Source organism: Coregonus lavaretus, assembly GCF_964263955.1.
Source record: "Coregonus lavaretus genome assembly, chromosome: 35".
NCBI classification, from domain to species: domain Eukaryota; kingdom Metazoa; phylum Chordata; class Actinopteri; order Salmoniformes; family Salmonidae; genus Coregonus; species Coregonus lavaretus.
The window spans coordinates 3,898,822-3,921,892 of NC_140022.1; the positions used below are offsets into that span (position 1 = coordinate 3,898,822).

A 23,071-nucleotide genomic window follows, 5' to 3' on the forward strand; every position below is an offset into this window, starting at 1 on the left:
CCTACTCACTGTCCCTGTCCCTGCTCTCTGTCCCTGTCCCTGCTCTCTGTCCCTGTCTCTGTCTCTGTCCCTGTATCTGTCTCTGTCCCTGCTCTCTGTCTCTGTCCCTGTCTCTGTCTCTGTCCCTGTATCTGTCTCTGTCCCTGCTCTCTGTCTCTGTCCCTGTCTCTGTTCCTACTCACTGTCTCTGTTCTCTGTCCCTGTCTCTGTCTCTGTCCCTGTCTCTGTCCCTGCTCTCTGTCTCTGTCCCTGCTCTCTGTCTCTGTCCCTGTCTCTGTCCCTACTCACTGTCCCTGCCCCTACTCTCTGTCTCTGTCCCCTGTCTCTGTATCTGTCTCTGTTCCTGTCCCTGCTCTCTCTCTCTCTCTCTGTCTCTGTCTCTGGCCCTGCTCTCTGTCTCTGTTCTCTCTCTCTCTCTCTCTCTCTCTCTCTCTGTCTCTGTCTCTGTCTCTGTCTCTGTCTCTGTCTCTCTGTCTCTGTGTCTGTCTCTCTGTCTCTGCTCTCTCTCTCTCTCTGTCTCTGCTCTCTCTCTCTCTCTCTCTCGCTCTCTCTCTATTTCTGTCTCTGTCTCTGTTCTCTGTCTCTGTCTCTGTCTCTGTCCCCAGCCCCAGCCCCAGCTCCTACAGGGCATACTCCGTCTAATACTGACCTCTTCTGTCCTCCGAAGGAAGAGCAGCAAAATAGTGTGGTTTCCTTTGTCTGCAATTTATTGAATTGGGGGGTACCTTCCTTCTCCTGAAGTGTACACTCGTTCACTACCACAGATCTAAACGCATTGTATAGGTGGAGACATGGCCTTGAGGGAGTTTCCAACATATTTGTTATACCAGTTATACTTACTTTCAAATCAGTGAAGGGAAGTGAACAAGTGCACACTTTGGGAGGAAGGAGAGATAATTTGGGACGTAGTCCTGGTGGTTAATAAACAACCTCTGTGTCTGATGCTAGTGTCAGAGCAGAGAGCAGAGGTAGTCAGTGTCCTCAGAGCTCTCTCTCTCATTCTGACTCAGCACGGCAACAGCACGGTAACATGGCTCACCGCCGCTTCGAGGGCAAAGAGCATGCCGCCTCCTACCTGAAGTACAGGGTGTCCCCCCCACAGGAACTGATCACAGAGATACTGGGATTTCTTGAGAAAATGGTAGGGGCCTGCGTGTGTGTGTGTGTGTGTGTATGTGTGTGTGTGTGTGTGTGTGTGTGTGTGTGTGTGTGTGTGTGTTTGTGTGCGTGCATGGAATGTAGTTAGCCCCTAGACCCTTGCCCTGCAACAATGATTTTTGTGAACATTTTGCTTGTGTAAGCCCAAAGCTATCTAATCATATGTGCTTGGCTACTATAATGCCGCCTACCTGGATTTAATACTGTAATTTGTTTATTGACAGATGAAGAAAGTCTATAAAACTGTATAACACTGATATAACGCTGATATAACGCTGATATAACACTGATATAACGCTGATATAACACTGATATAACACTGATATAACGCTGATATAACGCTGATATAACACTGATATAACGCTGATATAACACTGATATAACGCTGATATAACGCTGATATAACGCTGATATAACACTGATATAACACTGATATAACGCTGATATAACGCTGATATAACACTAATATAACACTAATATAACGCTGATATAACATTGATATAACGCTGATATAACATTGATATAACACTGACTTCTGATGTTATTATCACTTCAGAAAGGAAGGCCGTTTGACCTTGCCGTGGACGTAGGCTGTGGCTCGGGACAGGGGACAGTTCTACTGGCCCCTCACTTTACCCATGTGGTCGGGACAGACATCAGCCCCGCCCAGCTGGAGGTGGCTCTGGCCAATAGCAGCGCCCCAAATATCTCCTACAGGTGAGAAGTGGGAGGTGCATGCAGGATAGTGGGCAGACTTGCTTTGTTGTCATAGCAAGGTTCAAGGTCAAGTCCAAGCTCATACCGTGAAATGTTTTTTATGTATTATATGTCTGTCAGGAATGTTGGTACTGTTGACAGACAACAGTATCTATTGGACAATAAAGTATTCATTCATTCCTTCTTCTTATTTAGGTGTAATTATCATTGAAACATCCCTGTAGTTTTAACTAGCAACATAACTAACTCAGACACTTTGAGGTCCAAATATCACCAATTAAACGTCCAAAATGTGTAACCATTTAACCAGTGTGGTTCCATTATCAGCGCCGGAAGAAGATGGCTGCCGTTTTACAGCCCTCTAACCAATTGTACTATTATGTGTGTTTTTCCGCGTTATTTGTAATTTATTTTGTACATAATGTTTCTGCCATCGTCTCTTATAACCAAAGAGAGCTTCTGGATATCAGGACAGCGATTACTCACCTCGCATTGGACGAAGACTTTTTCTTCAACGAGGCGTTCGCGAAGGATATTCTACAGACACCCAACAAGGCCCAGATCCCCGTCATTCGCGTGAGGAAGAGACGGAGATATCGTGGACGCAGATCCGGGTGCCTTGTAAGGATCCGACGGCGTGCGAGTAAACTGCCTCTCCCATCAATCCTATTAGCCAACGTTCAATCTTTTGAGAATAAAATTGACGATTTAAGATTACGGTTATCCTACCAACGGGACATTAAAAACTGTAATATCTTATGTTTCACGGAGTCGTGGCTGAACGACAACAATGACAACATTCAGCTAGCAGGCTATACGCTACATCGGCAGGACAGAACGTCTGACTCTGGTAAGACAAGGGGCGGCGGTCTGTGTATATTTGTAAACAACAGCTGGTGCACAAAATCAAATACTAAGGAAGTCTCGAGGTTTTGCTCGCCTGAGGTAGAGTATCTTATGATAAGCTGTAGACCACACTATTTACCAAGAGAGTTTTTCATCTATATTTTTCATAGCTGTCTATTTACCACCACAAACCAATGCTGGCATTAAGATTGCACTGAATGAGTTGTACAAGGCCATTAATCAACAGGAAAACGCTCATCCAGATGCAGCGCTCCTAGTAGCCGGGGACTTTAATGCAGGGAAACTTAAATCCGTTCTACCTAATTTCTACCAGCATGTTAAATGTGCAACCAGAGGGGAAAAAACTCTAGACCACCTTTACTCCACACACAGAGACGCATACAAAGCTCTCCCTCGCCCTCCATTTGGCAAATCTGACCATAACTCTATCCTCCTGATTCCTGCTTATAAGCAAAAACTGAAGCAGGAAGCACCAGTGATTCGGTTAATAAAAAAGTGGTCAGATGACGCAGATGCTAAGCTACAGGACTGTTTTGCTAGCACAGACTGGAACATGTTCCGGGATTCTTCAGACAGCATTGAGGAGTACACCACATCAGTCACTGGCTTCATCAATAAGTGCATCGATGATGTCGTCCCCACAGTGACCGTACGTACATACCCCAACCAGAAGCCATGGATTACAGGAAACATCCGCACTGAGCTAAAGGGTAGAGCTGCCGCTTTCAAGGAACGGGACTCTAACCCGGACGCTTATAAGAAATCCCGCTATGACCTCCGACGAACCATCAAACAGGCAAAGAGTCAATACAGGTCTAAGATTGAATCATACTACACTGGCTCTGACGCTCGTCGGATGTGGCAGGGCTTGAAAACTATTACAGACTACAAAGGGAAGCACAGCCGCGAGCTGCCCAGTGACACAAGCCTACCAGACGAGCTAAACCACTTCTATGCTCGCTTCGAGGCAAGCAACACTGAAGCATGCATGAGAGCACCAGCTGCTCCGGACGACTATGTGATCACGCTCTCCGTAGCCGATGTGAGTAAGACTTTTAAGCAGGTCAACATTCACAAGGCCGCAGGGCCAGACGGATTACCAGGACGTGTACTCCGAGCATGTGCTGACCAACTGGCAAGTGTCTTCACTGACATTTTCAACATGTCCCTGACTGAGTCTGTAATACCAACATGTTTCAAGCAGACCACCATAGTCCCCGTGCCCAAGAACTCTAAGATAACCTGCCTAAATGACTACCGACCCGTAGCACTGACGTCTGTAGCCATGAAGTGCTTTGAAAGACTGGTCATGGCTCACATCAACAGCATAATCCCAGAAACCCTAGACCCACTCCAATTTGCATACCGCCCCAACAGATCCACAGATGATGCAATCTCTATCGCACTCCACACTGCCCTTTCCCACCTGGACAAGAGGAACACCTACGTGAGAATGCTATTCATTGACTACAGCTCAGCATTCAACACCATAGTGCCCTCTAAGCTCATCACTAAGCTAAGGATCCTGGGACTAAACACCTCCCTCTGCAACTGGATCCTGGACTTCCTGATGGGCCGCCCCCAGGTGGTAAGGGTAGGTAACAACACATCTGCCACACTGATCCTCAACACGGGGGCCCCTCAGGGGTGCGTGCTCAGTCCCCTCCTGTACTCTCTGTTCACCCATGACTGCATGGCCAGGCACGACTCCAACACCATCATTAAGTTTGCCGACGACACAACAGTGGTAGGCCTGATCACCGACAACGATGAGACAGCCTATAGGGAGGAGGTCAGAGATCTGGCCGTGTGGTGCCAGGACAACAACCTCTCCCTCAACGTGACCAAGACAAAGGAGATGATTGTGGACTACAGGAAAAAAAAGAGGACTGAGCACGCCCCCATTCTCATCGACGGGGCTGTAGTGGAACAGGTTGAGAGCTTCAAGTTCCTTGGTGTCCACATCACCAACGAACTATCATGGTCCAAACACACCAAGACAGTCGTGAAGAGGGCACGACAAAGCCTATTCCCCCTCAGGAGACTAAAAAGATTTGGCATGGGTCCTCAGATCCTCAAAAAATTCTACAGCTGCACCATCGAGAGCATCCTGACTGGTTGCATCACCGCCTGGTATGGCAACTGCTTGGCCTCTGACCGCAAGGCACTACAGAGGGTAGTGCGTACGGCCCAGTACATCACTGGGGCAAAGCTCCCTGCCATCCAGGACCTCTATACCAGGCGGTGTCAGAGGAAGGCCCTCAAAATTGTCAAAGACTCCAGCCACCCTAGTCATAGACTGTTCTCTCTGCTACCGCACGGCAAGCGGTACCGGAGTGCCAAGTCTAGGTCCAAAAGACTTCTCAACAGCTTCTACCCCCAAGCCATAAGACTCCTGAACAGCTAATCATGGCTACCCGGAATATTTGCACTGCCCCCCCACCCCATCCTTTTTACGCTGCTGCTACTCTGTTAAGTATTTATGCATAGTCACTTTAACTCTACCCACATGTACATATTACCTCAACTACCTCAACTAGCCGGTGCCCCCGCACATTGACTATGCAACGGTACCCCCCTGTATATATAGCCTCCCTACTGTCACTTTATTTTACTGTATATATAGCCTCCCTACTGTCACTTTATTTTACTTCTGCTCTTTTTTTCTCAACACTTTTTTGTTGTTGTTTTATTCTTACTTTTTTTGTTTAAAATAAATGCACTGTTGGTTAAGGGCTGTAAGTAAGCATTTCACTGTAATGTCTGCACCTGTTGTATTCGGCGCATGTGACCAATAAAATTTGATTTGATTTGATTTGATTTGATTTGATTATCGTCACATCTCCCATAACCCCACAGGCAGTGTCCTGCAGAGGAGCTACCGTTTGCTGACGGCGGGGCTGACTTGGTGACGTCCATGACCGCGGCCCACTGGTTCAACCGTCCACGGTTCCTCCAGGAGGCAGACAGGCTGCTGAGGCCGAGAGGGTGTCTGGCTCTGATCAGTTATACCCAGGACATGGACCTGGAGTACGGACAACACTCCCACACTCTTACTGACATCTGTCAACAGGTCAGATACCAAACCACTGAGCAATTGATTGAATTTATAAGATAATTAAAAGTAGTAGGCTGCTCCAGCAGGAGACAACATTACAGACAATCAACTGACCAACTGACTATGTATAGAAGTCCCACTATCTCAGTGTTAAATTAACAATTGGGACTCATATGTACTCTGTGACAGTGTTAAATGTAACACTCTCTGAGTTCAATGTACACTGGGATCTGGCCTTCTATGAAGTGTGCAAACTTTGTGGCTTCAGAGTATGAAAACAACGGGAACGTAATACTACCTTATTCATGTCCCCCTTCAGTTCTACAAGATCCTGCTGCCATTTCGCAGTGCTCACTTAGGTACTACCACTGTCCCTCTCTACAAACAGATGTATGACTCATGCCCGTACCCAGACAAAGAGTGGTGAGTGCTGCTGAAAAGCCAAGGTACCCAAAGACTGCTATATCTTGCCGGCTCTGTATCTACTGTAACTATAATAGTATACTAGCATAGGCTAGCATAGCCTAGCCTAGAGTATCATAGAATAGCATAGCTTAGCCTAGCATAGCGTAGCCTGGCCTAGAGTATCATAGAATAACATCGCTTAGCCTAGTGTAGAATAGCCTAGCTTAGCCTGGCCTTGCCTAGCTTAGCATAAAATAGTATTCTGCTGGTGTTCAGTGTTTTTGCATTTCTCTCTCCAGGCATGAGTGTCTGCGGGTGAGGAGACCAATGCCTCTGAATGGCTACATTGGCATGGTGGAGACCTTCTCTAGCTTTCGGGCCTTGCTGAAGCAGGATCCAGTGGAAGCCCACAGGTTATCCCAGGAGTTCAGGAACAGGTGAGCTTCAGCATTCATGTGCTAAAAATGTAGTGGGTCAATTAAATTGAACGTGCCTTTAGCAATGTTTACTCCATTTTTGAAAACTACTGTCTGCACACTTCTATCACAATTATGAACACTGGAAGCAACTATCTATTATTATTATTTTTTACAAAATTCCATAAATACTGCAGTGCGGGTTGGTTTAAATTGAGCCCCGAGTTGAATTTCTCATCTCTAAGAAAGACTTAGTGACCTGATGACCATCTTCTTTGACTATCACTCACTCTGTTCCACTCCTCCTCTTCTGTCCTAGGTTGCTGTCTGTGATGGGGGAGTCGAGTCCAGAAACAGAGATCACAGTGGTGGTCAAGTATTTCTACTGGCTGGCTTGCAAACCTGCAGCAGCCTGTTCTGGGGCAACGAAGCAGCAATACCCACAGACCCGTGTCTTCACTTGATGTTTTGTGTTGCGTTCAATGGTAAAGAATAATACTTTTTTTTAAATAATAACATTCCAACAAATAAGACCACATATTACATTCAACTTAAATCATTAGCCCATCAATAAAGTCAAAATGAAAAGTGTACCCACATGAACTCCAATATCACCTAAAGAAGATGTTTCAGAATAGTCTGGATACCCGATGAACTCAATAATTTCTTGTTTTATAAAGAAATAGCTTGTTAAAATACAATAGTCTTCTCTGGTTTACTGTAATAGTAACTGTAACTGGTAATTACAGTGGATTGCTTTCTGAACAGTGGAGGGAGTCTGATGTCTCCAACCTCTTACGAATGAGCTTACACGCGCTCCCTCGGTGTCCCTCTGAGTGTTAAGGCTGGTGTGCGTGCGTGCATGTGTGTGGCAGAGGAATATGATTGAGAACCTGCCTGGCAGGAGTCAAGTCTCTGACAGTGGTGAGGTCTCACCATCTGAAATGCCACATGGTGCCCCTAGTGGCAGAATAAAGTAATACTTTCCCTACCCCACCTCATTACCCACCTCATAGCCCCACCTCATAGCCCCACCTCATAGACCCAACTTATAGCCCCACCTCATAGACCCAACTCATAGCCCCAACTCATAGCCCCACCTCATAGACCCAACTCATAGCCCCAACTCATAGTCCCAACTCATAGTCCCAACTCATAGCCCCAACTCATAGACCCAACTCATAGCCCCAACTCATAGCTGCAACTCATAGACCCAACTCATAGCCCCACGTCATAGCCCCACATCATAGACCCAACTCATAATCCCAACTCATAGCCCCAACTCATAGCCCCAACTCATAGCCCCAACTCATAGCCCCACCTCATAGCCCCAACTCATAGCCCCACCTCATAGTCCCAACTCATAGACCCAACTCATAGCTGCAACTCATAGCCCCACCTCATAGCTGCAACTCATAGTCCCAACTCATAAACCCAACTCATAGTCCCAACTCATAGACCCAACTCATAGCCCCAACTCATAGTCCCAACTCATAGCTGCAACTCATAGTCCCAACTCATAGCTCCAACTCATAGTCCCAACTCATAGTCCCAACTCATAGCTCCAACTCATAGCCCCAACTCATAGCCCCACCTCATAGCCCCAACTCATAGTCCCAACTCATAACTCCAACTCATAGACCCAACTCATAGCTTCAACTCATAGTCCCAACTCATAGTCCCAACTCATAGTCCCAACTCATAGCTCCAACTCATAGCCCCAACTCATAGACCCACCTCATAGACCCACCTCATAACCCCACCTCATAGCCCCAACTCATTGCCACAACTCATAGTGACCTGGGTATACCTGACCCACTAAACTCTGACTCCCGGCCTCAACATGGGAACGCTCAACAAGCCTTCTCTGAAGTAGCTTCCCTGAGACTACAGGGTTGTATTCATTAGTGCACACTGTAGCAAAACCTTTAGTAAATGAGCCTTTCTTATTGGAGTTCAGGTTATTCCCTCCCCGTTTGGGCCTGTTTGCTTCTTTTTGGTTCCTATTGAATACCCCCCAGGTCCTTTATATCAGTTCTGTTCCTCCTCTTCAGATGTAATGTCAGATGTCTACCGTACCATCTTCCTGGATTCAATGAAACATGGCAAACTCACTGGCTAATGTTTTCTGATTGCATTCCTATAACTCATTACAATCACTTACCACTCTATTAGATTCGTCTCAATAGGTGACCGTGTTTGTAAGGTGTTATTAGGCTATTTTAGGCTATATAGTCCTTTAGGCTACATCTTTTTTTTCTCAACACTTTTTTTGTTGTTGTTTTATTTTTACTTTTTTTGTTAAAAAATAAATGCACTGTTGGTTAAGGGCTGTAAGTAAGCATTTCACTGTAATGTCTGCACCTGTTGTATTCGGCGCATGTGACCAATAAGATTTGATTTGATTTGATTTGATCTCTATAACAGGAGGCAGCTGAGGGGAGAACGGCTCATAATGTCTGGAACAGAGCAAATGGAATGGTATCAAACACAAAGAAACCATGTGTTTGATGTATTTGATACCATTCCACTGATTCCGCTCCAGTCATTACCACAAACCCGTTCTCCCCAATTAAGGTGTCACCAGCCTCCTGTGGTCTCTACATACTCCTTTAGGCTATATCACTGTAGGTGAGATGTTACTGTGAGGTTTCACTTATTAAGCCCATCCAGCCATGTCATCTGGCCTGTTTCACACACACACACACACACACACACACACACACACACACACACACACACACACACACACACACACACACACACACACACACACACACACACACACACACACACACACACCACGTGAACAGTTCAGCTGGGTACAGGATAGATCACACCTTCTCTACAGGGAGCTGACAGTGGCCATATTGCTATTGCTCTGGGCCCAGGCTTCAATTCATGTCCATTTACTGCAATCACATTGAGATTAATAACCCCATTGCTTTGGCGAGCCGGCCTTGGGACTATATTCTGCCACTTGTGTTAAGGTGAGCTGTCAATCAAAGCGGCCTTTAACTTAATCATTTAATTTCTTCCATTCTCCTTCAGTGAGACCCAGGGCCCGCTGGTGTGCTGACTCATTCACTGCCTTTGTGTACCTAAAATTAAAACAAGGAAAATGTGTGTAAGAGTGTGTGTGTGTGTGTGTGTGCGTGTGTGTGTGTGTGTGTGCCTTCTCATTCTGCCCACCAAACAGTATGAGAATAGCTGGTGTTTTTGAATGGTTCATATCAGAGGAGGCTGGTGTCACCTTAATTGGGGAGAATGGGTTTGTGGTAACGACTGGAGCGGAGTCAGTGGAATGGTATCAAATACATCAAAAACATGGTTTCCAAGTATTTGATGCCATTCCATTCGCTCCGTTCCGGCCATTACTATGAGCCGTACCTCCCCTCAGCAGTCTCCACTGGTTCATATTGTAAAGTATTTTTGATCCTCCTCTACACAGGTGTGTCTATTGGGATGTGTGACGTTGGAGTACTGAATCTGATAGTTATGGTACTAGATTGATGGTCTACACTCCTCAGGTGGGAGGGAGTTGGTCAGGCAGCCAGTTAAGTTCTGTTCTCATTCATGTTTGGATATCAAATTAATATCATATTGATATCAAAACAAATGGATATCAAAAATGATATTTTTATTTCACTTTTTTCATTTTAGTATTTTTTTTCTATTTTTCTCTGTCTAGTATGCAAATTAATAGATAATAATGAATACATAATCAGATACATTTATCTGTAGGGACAGTACATGCAATGGTAATGGCTATGTAATTACATGTTACATTTTAGTCATTTAGCAGACGCTCTTATCCAGAGAGACTTACAGTTAGTGAGTGCATACATTTTTCATACCGGCCCCCCGTGGGAATCGAACCCACAACCCTGCCGTTGCAAGCGCCATGCTCTACCAACTGAGCTACAGGAGGCCTATGACCAATCCATACATCACATACACATACCGCATATGCACTCTGTGTATGTATAAAACATTTCTAGGCCTTGAAGGCTCAAATTGAAATCCACAAGTGGGCAGGGATACTGTAAACGCCTCCTGTGTTCTCCAGCTGGTTTTCAGTTAACTCTTTCAGGATAACAGGGGCCACACATGCCCATATGACGGGATCTCTGCACACTGGACTGGAGGTATATAAGTACTGTAAAGGGCTGTGGGTGGGGGGCCATGGAGCCAGCGGTGTTGTCTATAGAGTTTTATCTGGCAGCTGGGGTTGAGTGAACTGGTTCTGATGGGGGCCTTATGGTAAGTCATGTTGGCCCTATGGCACTGCCTGATGGCCTGGTGGCAGATCCTGGAGACGTGGTTGGGACAAATCCTGGATGTTGTGGGGTATTTGGTTCTGGAGGTGGTTGTCTTGCTTCATACCCGGGTGGTTTTGGGACATATCTTGGTGGCCCGGGGGCAAAGGATGGTTTTCTCCTTGTGGCTCTGGGATAGCATTCCCTACCACATGAACCTCTGGAGGGGGCTCAACTTTCTGGATTTTCAACCGTTCCATGTGTTCTACTGCCTGCTGAAGCTCTACTTTCTGTGTGTTGAGCTGTTCCTGCTGCCTCTCCAACTCATCCCTCTGTTTCTGGAGTTCTGATGCTTTCTGGTTGAGGTCCTCTTCCTGCTGGGCCAGGCGCTCCTCAAACTACCTCATCTCCTCCTCTGTGTAGGCATGGTTCTGCTCTAGGGTCTCCCAACTATCTGGTTCCAGGAATTCCTTTTTCTTTGTGGCAATCAGGAACTCTTCTAAGGAGACCAGTCTGTCGTTGTTGGTGTCCACCTCGTTCATGACGTGCTCTCTCATACGCAGGCGCTCCTCCTCCATCTCCACCATATCGTCCTCTTCATTGGTAGGATCATAGATCTTCTCCAGCTCCTTTGTAAACAACGCCTCCAATTCCTGCTCATCGAAGAAGCCATCTCCATTGGAATCATGCAGCTTGAAAAAGGTATTGGGGTCAAAATCTTCAGGGTCAAGACCATCTGCTTCCTCCCACAACTCTTTGAACTGATTCTGGCTGCCTGGATGGTTGACTTTGGGATGGTCTGCATGTTTCTTCTTCATCTCCTCGTAATGTTCTTCCTCCTTCTTCCTCCCTTCATCATCTGGAGTCTTGAGGTGTTCGCTTCGCTCATGGTCTTTCATCATCTCGTACTTCTTGAACTCCTCATGGCGCTCCTTGTCATAGTTCTCCAGATCGTTTGTGGCTGATTTGATGAGTCTGTCCAGATCCTCCACTTCAAAGGTGTGAGGATTCATGTGGTTCAGGTACTCAAACTGTTTCAGCAGAGCTTGGTGGTCTACTGCCATATCGTTCCCTCCTTCGATGTCTTGCTTGGCTTTGATCAGTGTCCGTAGCCGGCTAACCTCCTGCCTTTTTAGCTCGTCCAGTTGTGTCCTTACATGGTGGCTGACAAAGTCCAGCTCTTTGGCCAGCTTCCCCATCTTGATGTCCTCCATATCTGTGTTATGGAGCTTCTCTCTGAAATGCTGGTATTTTTCCAGAAAATCAATGACTTCCCTGAAATAACGGTCATAGTGGAGTCCAGTGTCCACACTTGGTGGCGGCTCTGAGGCTTTGTCCTACGGCTGGTTCACCTTGGTCTTGTCCACACTGATGGGCACTGCCTCCAGACAGAGCAGCTGTACCATAAGCGCAAGGCAGCTGGTGTGGAATACCCGGCTACAAGACATCTGGAGACACAAGGCAACACTTTTTGGTTGGAATCCCCGTCAATCGGTCGTCACTAGTTACTACAGTCAAAAAGTCATAACCCCCACCTATCTCTACACTTTCTCTTCTTAAAATTAGATTTTAAACCTAACCTTAACCCCAGTGCTAACCTTATGCCTAACCTTACATTAACACCAATTTTGTTTTCATTAATTTTTACGATATAGCCAATTTTGACTTTGTGGATGTGCTATCTAGTTGGAAACCCCGGCGTCAAGCTAATTTAGCTAGCTAACTAGTCTCCTCCCTAGCTGATAGCTCGTCCTCTCATCCCTTCCTTGATGCTAGGAAGCGTTTGTTTACAGTGCCAGATACCAAGTTAAGATGTGTTCAGTTGTGAAATGAAGCATTTTACATTTAAAATGGTAGAATATAAGACAACATATTCTGATAAAGTATATTAATGTTTGTTTTTTATTAAAGGGCGTGGCTACTGGGCATGGAGATCTAAATCAAATAAAGCCTTTTCTGTGAAACACTTTATATACATCCAATCAGTTCATGTAAATACTTTGGCTGGTGTCCAATATGCCCAAAGCTACATTATAGATGTCGTTGCATTGATTTTGACATAGAAGGTCATACACTCTACCAATACTGTACTCCCTGCCCTACCCCACATTAGCCCTCTCTTGGTTGGCCAATTTGTGGTTTACAACAATACAATGCATGTTTTCAATTGGAATTTCTAGAGCTATTGATGAGCCACAGTACAAGCTTAAATAGCCTTTGCTTTGTTTCAGAAGTAGGCTTCTGAAAGGTCCTTCACCCATACTACCAGTGTCCATCAAATAACAAACATCACAGAGAGATCACAGTCTTAGTATGCTGTTGGGTATCTCTGCTTGTCATTTGTCCCAGTTCAGTGTCCCCTCCATCATGTCTATGTTATCAAACAAACATCTCCAAGAGCTCAGGTTGATCCCTAGAAGCTGGACTCGGGTCAGTTTTGCGTTTCCTCCGCTAATGGTTCAGGTTAGAATTTTGGCAGGGCAAACTGATTCTAGATCTGTATTCTGTACCCAGGGGCACCTTCACCCAGGATGAGACAGTTACACGATTCCCTGACAGCGTTTACCCCTCCACACTACTAGGGCAGTCATGAGCAGAGTGACCAGCACAGGCACTCCAATGAAAGTCCCCAGGATACTTATAGGAGGGTCGCGAAGCAGCCTGCCGGTCAGAGCGCAGTCATGAAAGTAGTCCTGGTGGAGGCGGATGAAGAGTTCGTCTATCAGCCGGTTGGGCCAGAAGCAGTGCATCTTGAGGGCCACGAAAAATGTGCAGTTGGTCAGTTCCTCGTAAGGCCTGCAGGGGGAGATAAAACACTGAAACTAGGGGACAGCATGAGAAAACTGACTTTAACTTTTAAATATGTTAGTTTTATTTTAATATATTTATTATTGGGGGGGGGGGGGGGGTTAGAGAGGGGACATACCATACAGCTAAATATAACTACCATAGCTAGGTGGTAGGGGGTTAGAGAGGAGTCATACCATACAGCTAAATATAACTACCATAGCTAGGTGGTAGGGGGTTAGAGAGGAGTCATACCATACAGCTAAATATACCTACCATAGCTAGGTGGTATGGGGTTAGAGAGAGGACATACCATACAGCTAAATATAACTACCATAGCTAGGTGGTATGGGGTTAGAGAGAGGACATACCATACAGCTAAATATAACTACCATAGCTAGGTGGTATGGGGTTAGAGAGAGGACATACCATACAGCTAAATATAACTACCATAGCTAGGTGGTAGTGGGTTAGAGAGAGGACATACCATACAGCTAAATATAACTACCATAGCTAGGTGGTATGGGGTTAGAGAGAGGACATACCATACAGCTAAATATAACTACCATAGCTAGGTGGTATGGGGTTAGAGAGAGGACATACCATACAGCTAAATATAACTACCATAGCTAGGTGGTAGTGGGTTAGAGAGAGGACATACCATACAGCTAAATATAACTACCATAGCTAGGTGGTATGGGGTTAGAGAGAGGACATACCATACAGCTAAATATAACTACCATAGCTAGGTGGTATGGGGTTAGAGAGAGGACATACCATACAGCTAAATATAACTACCATAGCTAGGTGGTATGGGGTTAGAGAGAGGACATACCATACAGCTAAATATAACTACCATAGCTAGGTGGTAGTGGGTTAGAGAGAGGACATACCATACAGCTAAATATAACTACCATAGCTAGGTGGTAGGGGGTTAGGGAGGGGACATACCATACAGCTAAATATAACTACCATAGCTAGGTGGTAGGGGGTTAGGGAGGGGACATACCATACAGCTAAATATAACTACCATAGCTAGGTGGTAGGGGGTTAGGGAGAGGACATACCATACAGCTAAATATAACTACCATAGCTAGGTGGTAGGGGGTTAGAGAGGAGTCATACCATACAGCTAAATATAACTACCATAGCTAGGTGGTAGGGGGTTAGGGAGGGGACATACCATACAGCTAAATATAACTACCATAGCTAGGTGGTAGGGGGTTAGAGAGGAGTCATACCAGCACTGGAACTCCCAATATCATACCAGGGGAGCTACAGACCAGCATGACTGACTGAATATAATTAGAGCTAAGACACACTGAAGTGCCTTTGGTTTCCTGATAATATCAGAGGTGTTTTGACTGAATAAAGTTGATTAAATGAATGACTCATTGATGCATAGCATAAAGCCTTGGCAGTGTTTTTTCTAAATGTATTCTTAATTGGAAACTTTGTTCTAGAAGAGCATACATGAATTCAGTGTAATTTCCAACTCTCTTTGACACTGGAAACCCCAAAGGTGGCTACTGTTCAACTTCTAATAGGGCATGTGGTCCTAAGCTGGCCGTGCTCATATTGAACACACACACACTGTATAACCCTGTGTCCCCATGGTAGACAGCCACCCAGAACCTGTGTACTGGTGTCACCTTGCACAACATCAGTGTGTGCCCTAAACCCAAAGCCAAGACCAGAGGGGCTGGTTGGGAAAATATTTGTTTATGCAAAGTTCTGTCTCTTTCTCAATCTCTCTCTTCCTCTTCCACTCCGCTTGTTCTTTCCACACGCAAAACAGATTTGACCTGCTCACTAAATCTCTCTCTCCCTCCCTCCCTCCCTCCCTCCCTCCCTCTCCCCTCCTTCTCTCTCTCCCTCCTTCCCTCTCCCCCTTCTCTCTCTCCCTTCCTCCCTCTCCCCCTTCTCTCTCTCTCTCCCTCCCTCCTCTCCCTCCTTCACTCTCTCCCCTTCTCTCTCTCCCCCTCTCTCTCCCTCCCTCCTCTCCCTCCTTCACTCTCTCTCTCCCTCCCTCCCTCCCTCCCTCCCTCTCCCCTTCTCTCTCTCTCCCTCCCTCCCTCTCCCCTTCTCTCTGTCCCTCCCTCCCTCTCCCTCCCTCTCCCCCTTCTCTCCCTCCCTACCTCCCTCTCACCCTTCTCTCTCTCCCTCCTTCCCTCTCCCCTTCTCTCTCTCCCTCCCTCCCTCTCCCCATTCTCTCTCCCTCCCTCCCTCTCCCCCTTCTCTCTCTCCCTCCCTTCCTCTCCCTCCTCTCTCTCCCTCCCTCCCTTTCCCCCTTCTCTCTCTCTCCCTCCCTCCCTCTCCCTCCTTCACTCTGTCTCTCCCTCCCTCTCCCCCTTCTCTCTCTCCCTCCCTCCCTCTCCCCTTCTCTCTCTCCCTCCCTCCCACTCCCCCTTCTCTCTCTCCCTCCCTCCCACTTCCCATTCTCTCTCTCACTCCCTCCCACTCCCCCTTCTCTCTCTCCCTCCCTCCCTCTCCCCCTTCTCTCTCTCCCTCCCTCCCTCCCTCTCCCCTTCTCTCTCTCCCACCCACTCCCTCTTCTCTCTCTCCCTCCCTCCCACTCCCCCTTCTCCCTCCCTCCCACTCCCCCTTCTCTCTCTCCCTCCCTCCCTCTCCCCCTTCTCTCTCTCCCTCCCTCCCTCTTCTCTCTCTCCCTCCCTCCCACTCCCCCTTCTCCCTCCCTCCCTCTCCTCCTTCACTCTCTCGTCTTCCCTTTCTACCCAGCTAACAATTCTAGGGAGAGAGAAATCAAAAATGTTGTAATGTTACCCATAATGTTTTCCTAATGTTTGAGTGTCCAGCTTTCCGTTAGTCAGGGGGAAATTCTATCTATGTTAACAAAATCATTTTTAGCATGTTTTGGTGATAACGTTAGGAGAACATTCCCTTAATTTCAAGCAGAACTTATCTAGAACATGGTTACAATATTTTCAGAATATATAACATTAATGTTCTAGACACGTTTCATGAGAACGTTGCAAGAACATTCCTGTGTCCAGTTTTCTGAGGGTTAGGAGAATATTCTATCAACGTCCCACCAAACATCCACAGAATATGGTTGCCATGTTCTCAGAATGTAAGATATTAATGTTCTAGACATGTTTCATGGGAACGCTGCAAGAACATTTCTGTATATCAGTTGTCAGGACATCGCCTGATGGTCCCAAAGAAACGTTCTCCCAAAAGAAAAAAAGGTTAATTACATGTCACACCTTGTTACTATTGCCCATCAAGGCCCTGATTGGTGAACCACAGATCCATTCACAGCTGTCTGTTGGCAAGTTTAGACACACACAGTGCTCCTAGCATAGTGTTTTCAACTTACATATTTGACACACTTGGACATACATGATTACATTGTTCTCACCTTTGATTTGAACGCACAACATCATGGTTCACGACATTCAGATCTGGCTGCTACACCACCATGTCTATGTCAGTTATCAGTTAATTTGACTATTCTCTCATCATTGATTTGATAGTTGTCTAATGTTGGAGGGGGATATGAAACTGTTTTAATTATAGCCTCAGAAAACTGGACACAGGAATGTTCTTGCATGTACTTATTGGGCCAGTATAGTTAGGCCCTGTCCAGAAGAAAGACTAACCCCTCCTCCCTAGGCACTTGTGTAGATCTGAAACAACTTGATAGGTGTAAGCAATAGGGTGAATGTACTTTGAAGTAAATCTCAGCTCTGTTAAAAGTACACTCAAACTTGATATGCCCCACCAACATTAGATAACTATACAGAAAGTCCTTAAATTGCTGAAATAAGTAAATAAAATCAATAATAAAAGAATAGTCAGATTAACTGATATATGGTGGTATAGCAGGAAGATCCAAGTACTGTGAACCAAAAGGTTGTGAGTTCAAATCCCAGTTGAGGACATGTTGAATAATAATTACTGTATAAATGAACATGCACAATGTAATCATGTATGTCAAAGTGTGTCAGATATGTAAGTTGAATACATTGTATGTTAAAACCACTGTATGTGTGAGTATCCTTAACTTTGCCAACAGACAAAGACCTCTGAACGGATCAGTGGTTCACCAATCAGGGCCTTGATTGGCTTTGCAACAGTAAGGCCTTTTTTTGGGACGCATGTTCTTGCAACGTTCCCATGAAACGTGTCTAAAACATGAATATCTTATGTTCTGAGAACATGGCAACCATGTTCTGTGTATGTTTGGTGGAACGTTGGTGGAATAGTCTCCTAACCCTAAAAAAAACTGGACACATTAATGTTTTTGCCACGTTCCGATTAAACGTGTCTAGAACATTAATATCTTAAGTTCTGACAACATGGTAACCTCGTTCTGTGAAACAAACAAGAAATAAGACCAAAACAACAGTAAACTTGAGCGTGCATTACTATTCACCCCCACAAAGTCAATATTTTGTAGAGCCACCTTTTGAAGCAATTACAGCTGCAAGTCTCTTGGGGTATGTCTCTATAAGCTTGGCACATCTAGCCACTGGGATTATTGCCCATTCTTCAAGGCAAAACTGCTCCAGCTCCTTCAAGTTGGATGGGTTCCCCTGGTGTACAGCAATCTTTAAGTCATACCACAGATTCTCAATTGGATAGAGGTCTGGGCTTTGACTAGGCCATTCCAAGACATTTAAATGTTTCCCCTTACACCACTCGAGTGTTGCTTTAGCAGTATGCTTAGGGTCATTGTCCTGCTGGAAGGTGAACCTCCGTCCCAGTCTCAAATCTCTGGAAGACTGAAACAGGTTTCCCTCAAGAATTTCCCTGCATTTAGCGCCATCCATCATTCCTTCAATTCTGACCAGTTTCCCAGTCCCTGCCGATGAAAAACATCCCCACAGCATGATGCTGCCACCACCATGCTTCACTGTGGGGATGGTGTTCTCGGGGTGAAGAGAGGTGTTGGGTTTACGCCAGACATAGCGTTTTCTTTGATGGCCAAAAAGCTCAATTTTAGTCTCATCTGACCAGAGTACCTTCTTCCATATGTTTGGAGAGTCTCCCACATGGCTTTTGGTGAACACCAAACGTGTTTGCTTATTTTTTTCTTTAAGCAATGGCTTTTTTCTGGCCACTCTTCCGTAAAGCCCAGCTCTGTGGAGTGTACGGCTAAAAGTGGTCCTATGGACAGATACTCCAATCTCCGCTGTGGAGCTTTGCAGCTCCTTCAGGGTTATCTTTGGTCTCTTTGTTGCCTCTCTGATTAATGCTCTCCTTGCCTGGTCCGTGAGTTTTGGTGGGCGGCCCTCTCTTGGCAGGTTTGTTGTGGTGCCATTTCTTTCTATTTTCTAATAATGGATTTAATGGTGCTCCGTGGGACGTTCAAAGTTTCGGATATTTTTTCATAACCCAACCCTGATCTGTACTCCTCCACAACTTTGTCCCTGACCTGTTTGGAGAGCTCCTTGGTCTTCATGGTGCCGCTTGCTTGGTGGTGCCCCTTGCTTAGTGGTGTTGCAGACTCTGGGGCCTTTCAGAACAGGTGTATATATACTGAGATCATGTGACAGATCATGTGACACTTAGATTGCGCACAGGTGGACTTTATTTAACTAATTATGTGACTTCTGAAGGTAATTGGTTGCACCAGATCTTATTTAGTGGCTTCATAGCAAAAGGGGGTGAATACATATGCACACACCACTTTTCCGTTATTTATTTTTTCGATTGTTTTTATCAAGTTATTTTTTTCATTTCACTTCACCAATTTGGACTATTTTGTGTATGTCCATTACATGAAATCCAAATAAAAATCCATTTAAATTACAGGTTGTAAATTACAGGTTGTAACAAAATAGGAAAAACGCCCAGGGGGATGAATACTTTTGCAAGGCGCTGTATCTCTGTGTCTGATGGTGATAGACATGTAAACATAGGTAAGCTCTCCAGATGGAAAGATATTATAAAGACAAGGGCCTCTGCTAAACTGGTAGAGCATCATTTGCAAGGGCAGCCAAATAATACAGTGACAAACAAAGATTACATTTTTCAATTGCGAACATAATTCAAGTAAATGTAATTGAACTCAACTTTATTTTTTATTTAGGATGAGGTGACTAATATAGATTATACTGACTGAAAGGTGTCGGGCCAGCTGCACCACAGCCTCTGGTCCAGGGCCTCCATGTCCAGAGTGAACTTGGTCACACAGAAGTCAGAGATGGCCCTTCCATAGGCACCGCTGCAGCCGCTAAGTGAGGGAATGGCCCTCCCGTAGGCACCGCTGCAGCCGCTCACTGGGGGAAAGCCATGGGCTAGCTCAGAGGGAAGGAACATGTCATCAGATTGTAGTGTAGTTGTTGGAAGCGATCAGGGATGCAGCAAGTTTATGAAACAGTGGGTAAATGTATCAAGCTTCTAAGAGTAGGAGTGATGATTTAGGATCAGTTTAGCCTTTTAGATCACAAAAAAATAAGATTACATGGACAGCGGGCACCAGATCCCAGATCACCACTCCTACTCTGAGACACTTGATGCATACGGCCGAAGATCTTGATTCAAATACCCTTTGTTAATAACCGTTTGATTGAGCCTGCCTGGAGTACCGGATAGGCAAGGTTTGCACTTTTGGGACCATTCCATTGCACTAGGCAAGCTCAATCAAATGCAGCTTCAAGTATTTTAGAGACATCAAGTACTATTTGAACCCAGGTCTTGTATGAAACATCCTAACCTGACCAGTATGGACTACCAGAATAGACTGTCCCAGTCTGTCATCCCCACATGCTTCAAGATGTTCACCATTGTCCCGGTACCCGAGCAAACAAAGGTAACCTGCCTAAATGACTATCGCTCTACCAGTAGCAAGCACTTCTTTCATCATGAAGTGCTTTGAGAGGCTGGACAAGGACCACATTAGCTCCACCTTACCTGAAACCCTGGACCCATTAGAATGTGCATACCGACCCAACAGATCCACAGATGACACAATCGCCAGTGTTCTGAACACTGCCCTATCCCACTTGGACACCTGTGAGAATGCTGTTCATCGACTACAGCTCACCACCTATTGACATTGATGGGGCTGCAGTGGAGAGGGTCCAAAGTTCCACTCTGCCAGGGCTCCAACCTCCTCCCTGTAGGCGGTCTCATCGCTGTCTGTAAATGAGCGCTAAGCCACTCAATGTCTACTTACATGGTCATCTATGCACTAACACAAGGTTAGGAAGTCCAATGGTGGAGGATTGTCCATGTGGAGAAATGTCTAGCTGGTGAGTTGGTGTGCAGCCCCAGGAGTTTACAGAGGTGTTCTCAACCGGAACTCCGGAATTCAACCAAACGGTTCAGATAGAAGTGGGGGACTGTAACCCCACCAGCTACGGCCTGTGATTGGCTGGTCCCAGTCAGATGAGTTCCCTGGCAACCTGGTCCCTAACACAGAGGTGTGAAGTGCCCTCTGCCTGGACAATAGGGTCAGGCTGAGGTCGGGGGTTGGTACTTGGTAGCCTACCTCAGCTGTAAGAAGTCCCAAATGTTGTCTCTTAAGTCCCAGAGCCAAGGAGAGGGTTTGAATGGTTCATGTCTGAGAGTTTAATGATTAAAGTGCAAATTATTACAAACAGCACAAAGTACTTTATGGGAAACTCAGGGTCCCAGATCTGTTTCTGCTCTTTCCTACACCATTGATGTCCTTGTCAAGTCAAACATGTTCGGCATCGCAATGAGCGACAAGTTGGAATAATAGCACAACCAGACTGACGCTCAGGCTATTGTATGGGCTCTCCTGAGTTCCTCTAGCCAATAGTGCACTGACGCTCAGGCTATTGTATGGGCTCTCCTGAGTTCCTCTAGCCAATAGTGCACACTTCTTTTGACACTGAGAATGAGACCAGCTCCCACACAAGGTAAAATTGCCAGGGGTGACAGAAAAGTGAAACAGCAAAGTGCCCAATGGCAGTTAAATTACCATTGGACAGTAGCAAAAAAAACACAGATTGTGCCTTTAAAAGCACAAGGTTTCCTCAGCAATAACCTTTGATTTGAGTTCTCTGACTAATGTAATGGGAGAGCCATCTATAATTAGGCTCCTATTGGTAATTCCATCCTCCTGTTGGTGAATTGGGGACAACCCACTGAGCACATACCTCAATTAAACGTCTATTCGACGTTGGTTCAATGTCATTTCAATGGAATCACGTTGATTCAACCAGTGTGTGGCCAGTGGGAAGCCGAATAAATAAGCTTTGGTCAAACGCATAAAGATCAGTTCATAGAAAGCTTTGCGTTGACTTTGACTGCATCTTCATGCATTTGATGCTGCTGATTCATTCAGGTTTGCACAGATGTCCTTCACCTTGGTCAGCTGTTTTGTCCAGTATTTTGGGAACATATTTTAATTTTCATCATGATCATGTGTAGGCTCCAAGTGAGAATAATTTGAAATACATATTTCTAAGGAAGCTGATGGCCAATGCTGTACAAAATCCTAAAGCTGGACACTTCACTTTTATAACATCAATAATCGATTAAGTTGACAATTGTGTAATGTCAAAATATGAAAAAGTTATCCTTAGCTTCATTCTACAGCACACATTATTTATGTTTTGCGTAATGGTCAAACGTTTGGATGACGCAATAAGCGTTATAGGCTACATCAAACGAAAAAGGTCAATGTAACTCATTTGTAGACGACTTGGGACGGTTCGGCTATCTGCAAAGAATGCGAAGTGCGCCAGGGAGGCATATTGCGTAAATATGTAATAAAAAAAACAGCAAACAAAAGAAAAACAACAAATAGCATTTGCTATTATATATAATTGATCAAATCACACTTACCTGCCACACATAAAACAAGGGTTAGTTTTGTCAGCGATGTACAGTCTAGTGCCATAGCTTCTTATTCTGGATTGCACAGAAGAGACGCGGCAGTCACCGAACTTCTCATTCGTGTTCTTTACTTCAGTGTATTCATGCGCTAGTTCTTCCGACCTCCTTGTCCTTTGCAATAACTGATTCATCAAATGAATATGCATGCTGCAACTGAAGTCATTGTTCACGACAGTTGGCTATTTTAACTGGGGACAGGAGTGACACCCAAGTCGTGGAGCCATCCATAAAGAATTGGTAAATCGTTGCTTAACTTCCAGACATAGGAAGTAGAGGTGCTGAGGGTGCTACACCCCCTGAAAAGTCAGAATTTAAAAAAGTATTAATTTAAAAAACAAAGTAGTGCACTGGGTCTTTCTGCAGTGCAAAACATTCTCAACAACCCCCCCCCCCCCCCCCCCCCCAAACTACTTCCTGTGTCTATGCTTCCATATATAATTCATTGTATTTCTTCATAGTTTCTAAACAAGGAATGTCCAGTTCAAGTTATTCTGTTGCTGTTGAGGTGGACAGTCTGCCACTGTAAGTAGCCCACAGTGCCCAAAATACCACAGAGAGCTCACAGG

At 45.4% G+C, this 23,071-nt stretch overlaps 3 protein-coding genes across 3 annotated transcripts; 1 reads left to right on the forward strand and 2 right to left on the reverse strand.

The window, feature by feature from the left end:
• Window positions 1-977: 977 nt before the first annotated feature.
• On the forward strand, window positions 978-7,214 carry LOC311109731 (putative methyltransferase). The gene is made up of 6 exons (XM_084152702.1): window positions 978-1,141; window positions 1,715-1,875; window positions 5,602-5,815; window positions 6,120-6,223; window positions 6,505-6,642; window positions 6,941-7,214. Exons 1-6 carry the CDS (start codon window positions 1,031-1,033, stop codon window positions 7,083-7,085), a joined length of 873 nt encoding a protein of 290 aa, XP_084008828.1. The 5' UTR covers window positions 978-1,030; the 3' UTR covers window positions 7,086-7,214.
• Window positions 7,215-10,526: 3,312 nt separating this feature from the next.
• On the reverse strand, window positions 10,527-13,377 carry LOC311109730 (nucleobindin-2-like). The gene is given in 2 exon segments (XM_084152701.1): window positions 10,527-12,217; window positions 12,221-13,377. Coding segments are annotated over 2 exon segments (1,047 nt in total). The 5' UTR covers window positions 12,329-13,377; the 3' UTR covers window positions 10,527-11,278.
• A 41-nt stretch (window positions 13,378-13,418) lies between these two features.
• Window positions 13,419-22,870, reverse strand: LOC311109732 (receptor activity-modifying protein 1-like). The gene is made up of 3 exons (XM_084152703.1): window positions 22,455-22,870; window positions 19,756-19,933; window positions 13,419-13,676 (listed from the first exon to the last, which is right to left on the reverse strand). The coding sequence occupies exons 1-3, from the start codon at window positions 22,507-22,509 to the stop codon at window positions 13,421-13,423; spliced, it is 489 nt and encodes a 162-aa protein (XP_084008829.1). The 5' UTR covers window positions 22,510-22,870; the 3' UTR covers window positions 13,419-13,420.
• Between the last annotated feature and the right edge of the window lie 201 nt (window positions 22,871-23,071).